At 51.4% G+C, this 4763-nt stretch overlaps 1 protein-coding gene across 9 annotated transcripts in view; it reads left to right on the forward strand.

Moving 5' to 3' along the window:
- The window catches only part of LOC113215724 (mitogen-activated protein kinase-binding protein 1), a 106577-nt gene that overhangs the window by 83004 nt on the left and 18810 nt on the right, over nucleotides 1–4763 (forward strand). For 2 of the 9 annotated variants that reach the window (XM_052277619.1, XM_026435402.2), the window contains one exon: nucleotides 551–714. The exons of the other annotated variants lie outside the window; for them this stretch is intronic. In XM_052277619.1, the coding sequence (XP_052133579.1) occupies nucleotides 655–714 (60 nt within the window). In that variant the 5' untranslated portion in view covers nucleotides 551–654. The remainder of the gene's footprint in view (nucleotides 1–550; nucleotides 715–4763) is intronic. 9 annotated transcript variants of the gene reach the window in all.

The following is a 4763-nucleotide window of genomic DNA, read 5'->3' on the forward strand; positions in this document are numbered from 1 at the left end:
GGGGCGGTGTGTCGCGGAGGTGTGAATCCTCTCCGACCTTGGCGCTGGCGGTGAAGGTCAGGGGTCTGTGTGCGCGGCTGCTGGACCCGATGGCTCTGGCTGGTACTTCCCCCGCCACCGCAGGAGGTGGGCCTGGCCAGGCCCGGGCCACACACTCGCACTCCACGGGCGTGGAGACGAAACAAAGACGAAGTCTTTGAGTCGCGAAGCGCCGCCGCCGCCCGTCCGGATGTTTGGAGAACCGATTCGCACCGGCTCAACATGTATCGCTCTATTCCAAGGACATGTATTCTAGCTGAAATGAGTATATAGAAGAACTTATTCTTCGTTTTGGCCTTCGTTTTCTGAAATACACGGAAAAGAATATAGGGAATATTTGATGTAAAACAAGTTATAAGAAACTAACGGGTGACATACTGAAGTATGACGATCCACAGGTGTTTTTATCCTTCTTCATTGCTGCTTCCTCTGTTTTCTAAGAGCTCGGTTGAGATAAATTTACTTTTTGAGATCAAGTGTGTAAATTTTCTCCTCACGACAATGTGTGCAGGTCATACGACAGTGATTGTAGCCACTTTCATCGCGTGTTGTGGTCTGTGCGGGTTGTGAGAGTGGACTTTGTAGTGATGCCATGAGTGACCATGTGAGCTCGCCATGGGTATGTTGAGCGGTACCAAGTCTCCTGCGCCCTGCAGGGAGGCCCCCGTCTATGAGGTGAGTGCCAACTGCGGAAGTTACTGTTCTGCATCTGTGTAGATCTGGGTTACGTCTCGTGAGAGATGAGTGGTTAAAATTTGCTGTTTCTGTATTGAACTAACGACACGTAAATCGGTGGCATTGTGTTAGTGCATGCCTCGACTGTTTCTGTGTGATACAAACGAGTACAAGCGTTTCTAGCCCCCAGACTTTGTTTCCCTCGCAAGTCCGGCCCTTTTCTTTGGCATGGCCGGGCACCCTTCAAGCATAGAAACTGTTTATCGCGCATCTATCCCGAGCAGGCCGGCTCACGTGCGCGCGGGATAGAGATAGAGCATCTAGGAGTCGTGACAAAGGCGCGCAACTCATGCCGCTTATCTAGGAACCCGGTGTGCGTGCACTTTCTTACACCCCTAGAGGGTAGGCAGCCGGAGGGCGGGCACCCGGAGGTTAATCGTAAAGCAATTTTGCAGTACATGAAATTTTAAAAGTTAAAGAAAGTTCGTTCTTGATATATCATAACTGCTACAACAGCTGGCAACAGCTTTCATTCAATGTCAATGTCTGTGGATGATAAAAACCAGTTCTCTAATTGTTTTAAAAAGGCAAGAAAAACCTACTCTTTTTTTACAAAAAAAAATCTTGTCATCTTGAGCAGTTATTTTATCTGATTATTTGCCAAGCCCAGCAGCACGCCCGCCGCCCGCGTGGTTCCGGGGGCGTCTGAAAGTGACCCGCTAAGTGGCGCATTATGGCACGCGACCAATCAAAACGCTCCAGTTAGTCCCCTCCCCCCCTCCCCCGGGCCTCAACTCATTCATAAACCTGTCGCACGCATTATAATAGCTCTGCCTGATGGGGTCGCTTGGAAATTGGAGCAGGCGGTCATCCATTTTGGGGCTGCTGGACTGGACCAACGGCCGCAGCTGCAAGCTGCATGGGAGAGAGGGACCTCTGCAGCTGGGGCACAAAGTTGTGTGGGTTGTGCGCCGGGCGGTGAGCGCGAGTGGAAGCTGCAGCTGTAGCGCTTTTTGAATCTTCTTAATGATCGCATCTGCACCTGCAGGTGCGAGCACGCCTGCGCCGCAACGGTCGTGCACCAACGATGCTGTGGGCCTATGCTTATGCTCATGCTCACACCGCCGCACACGGAGAGATTCTTTGAAAGTGCATCAGCCATTCTTATCTGCTCTGTGGCCTCTTTTTAAAAAAACATCCGTGTCGTGTTTGTATATTTTTTATTGAACCACCGAGTGGTTAAAAGTTAAACCAAGATCTGCGCACTTATCATTTTTATTTAACCACCCGGAGAAAAGTGATGACAGACAACCGCAACAAACTTCGTTTTGTTTTGTTTTTTTCCTGTGTATGTTTGCTTTCCCGCTTTTGACGGGACACCCCGCGCGCCTCGCCGGTCGGCTGGCCGGAGCCCGTTATGACCGCACCGGTACCCGAGTACCACCGAGGTACCCAGCAGGTACCTAGGTACCCACCTAGGTACCCACCCTGGCGACAAGGCGCCTACCTGGGAGGCTGTGGAATGGTATGAGCCTAGCGGTGTACACTGGGAAAAAAGGAAGAGGAAATCAAATTGAACCGGAAGGTCTGGCAACTGGAGGACAATTTCGTTGACAATTATTGCTGAAGCGAGGCTTGCCAGGTAGCTAAGGAACAGTTGTATTTGTTTGGGTAAATGAGTAAAAAAAGACTCACTTAATTCATACCATGTAGCCCAGCTGCTTAGGCATGCGACGGCACGGGTACGGCGTGGCGGGGAGCGAGAATCCCGACTTAGTCGCTCTCTTAGCCGCCTTAATGAGGAGCTAATGTTTTCCCTGAACGCTGCAAAATTAATATATCATTGTCCTAGTTGTTTACTTGGTTCTTCTAAAGTTAAAATACGTTCATGCCACTCCAGAGTCATTTCAAAACGATGCCTTTCTTTCAAAGTCTTTATTTTTTCCGGAGCGTGTCTTGTCTTGAATATTCATTTATTAAACAGCTACCTGACGTCTCGCCTCGCCAGCAGCATGCCCAAAATTATTGATGGCGCACGTACGAAATTTGAGATGGCGCTTTGCCGATTATCGCGTTGCTTACCCAGAATTGAAGCTGTGTGAGCGTGTGTTCGTGGGAGGGGATAGGATCCTGTAGAGCTGCCTGTGCGCCGAGCAGCAAAGCGCTTGAGAAGGCGGCTGCGTGGCGTGGCATAGCGTGCAATGTTTTGATTGATATCTCAGTCTGCTGATTGGGGAGAGAGAGAGGGAGAGAGAGAGGGCGAGAGAGAGAGAGAGGCGGTGCTCCCAATAAATAATGCCAACACGCCACGCCCTCTCCGTAGTAGAGACAGCACTGTGTGTGTGACGTCACCCTGTCAGTCTTCCCGGGTCGCCCCCGTGCCTTACGCAGACGTACGCACCTCGCATTCTTCCGTCCGGCTGTTTCTGTTCTAATGAAGCCCGGTCCAAATACGCCACAGAGCTGGATACTTTACCTCTCCAGAGCGCACAGCTGGTCAGATCTGATCTGATCGACAGACAGCAGCATCGAAATCCAGGAGTCCAGGCACAGTTTTGTTTGTCTAAGGTTTCTAAGCAACGCAGTTGAAAATCAACATACTCTGGAAACTCAGGTGTGAGACAGTCTCACACCAAATGGTGTGAGACCCTCTGTGTCTCACACCATTTGGTATGAGGAAGTATCACTCCATTTACTGTGAGGCACAACGAGTCTCACACCAATTGGTGTGAGGCACGCACGTAGTCTCACACCATTTGGTGTGAGGTATGTTTGCCTCGCACCGTTTGGTGTGAGGTATTTTGCCTCACACCATTTGGTGTGAGACTGTCTCACACCCGAGTTTCCAGAGTAATAGTTTTTAAATCAGACATTTGTTTATTGTACTCGAAAAAATTAATTCTTCGACCAAGTCCAGTGTATGTGATTCTTGATTTTTCATCAAGGATCAAGTGTGATGCACTTGGTACAAGAACTCCGTGTTTTGGGTGTAAAACACTTGATGATTAATTTTGTTGTCGTTTTCTCCTCACTTTCGGTGTTGTCCATCGTGTCTGCTTTCTCGAAGTGCAACATCTGTCAGAGATTGGGTCGAGCAGCATTTGCATCTGCAGTTCGTTGTTTGGTGTCGGTTTTTTTTCTAGTGGTGGTCGTCTGGCTGCAGTAGGTCCTCGACGGGTGCTCGTCGGAGCCCCGTGTAGTGCAGCGTTATGTCGGTCAAGAGCGGACGGGAGCTGGCGGCACCGGCGGTCCTTGTACCAGGAGTGCGTACGGGGCCGGGCCCCAGGCGAGATTGCTAGACCCTGCCTGTGCTCGGCCTGTGCCTTGTCCGGACCGCCTCGGCTCGCCTCGGTGCGCTTCTTCAGACGGTCTCTCTCTCTCTCTTTCTCTCCCTCCCTCTCTCTCTCTCTCTCTCTCTCTCTCTCTCTCTCTCTCTCTCTCTCCTCCTCTCGCCAGTGATAAACGATGTAAGACCGTCTGCTACCGCGCACATGCCGGCCTGGCGCCATGGGGGGCACGCTGCCGGCTGACATGGGCATGACATGCATGACCACCGGCACTACAGCAAGGGCTGCTGGGCGTGCTGGGAGGCGAGCGCGGGAGAGTGGTTTGGGCAAGAGACAAGGGCTGCGCACTGAAAAATGAAAGAGACGTTGTTGTGGTAATTCATCTGTTAATGTGTTAAATTTGGTAAGCTGGAGTTGAGAACGAGATACCAGAAGTTAGTTTTCAAGACCGGATTTCATCGACCGAATTTTACATATCGAACTGGCACCCCATTAAATATTTTTTGCAGTGGTTTTGAAAGAGAGAAGCGGCATGAACAGAGAGAATGCAATGTGAACAGCAGAAGATGAGGTTTGAGAACACATGCGGCACGGTGCTGAGGACCGACCGCACTTAGCACGGCGTGTCTGCGGATATGTTTCGAATCCCCCGCCATCCCGTACGCGCGCGCGGGGCACGGAGTGGGCGGCGCCCCGCGCGCGCCACGCCACGCCCTTCCTTCCGGCAACGTGTGTGTGCGCGTATATGGCCCGTGCCCGGCC

The sequence above is a fragment of the Frankliniella occidentalis genome, unplaced genomic scaffold, assembly GCF_000697945.3.
Source record: "Frankliniella occidentalis isolate FOCC.00 unplaced genomic scaffold, Focc_3.1 Scaffold11, whole genome shotgun sequence".
Classification (NCBI taxonomy): Eukaryota; Metazoa; Arthropoda; class Insecta; order Thysanoptera; family Thripidae; genus Frankliniella; species Frankliniella occidentalis.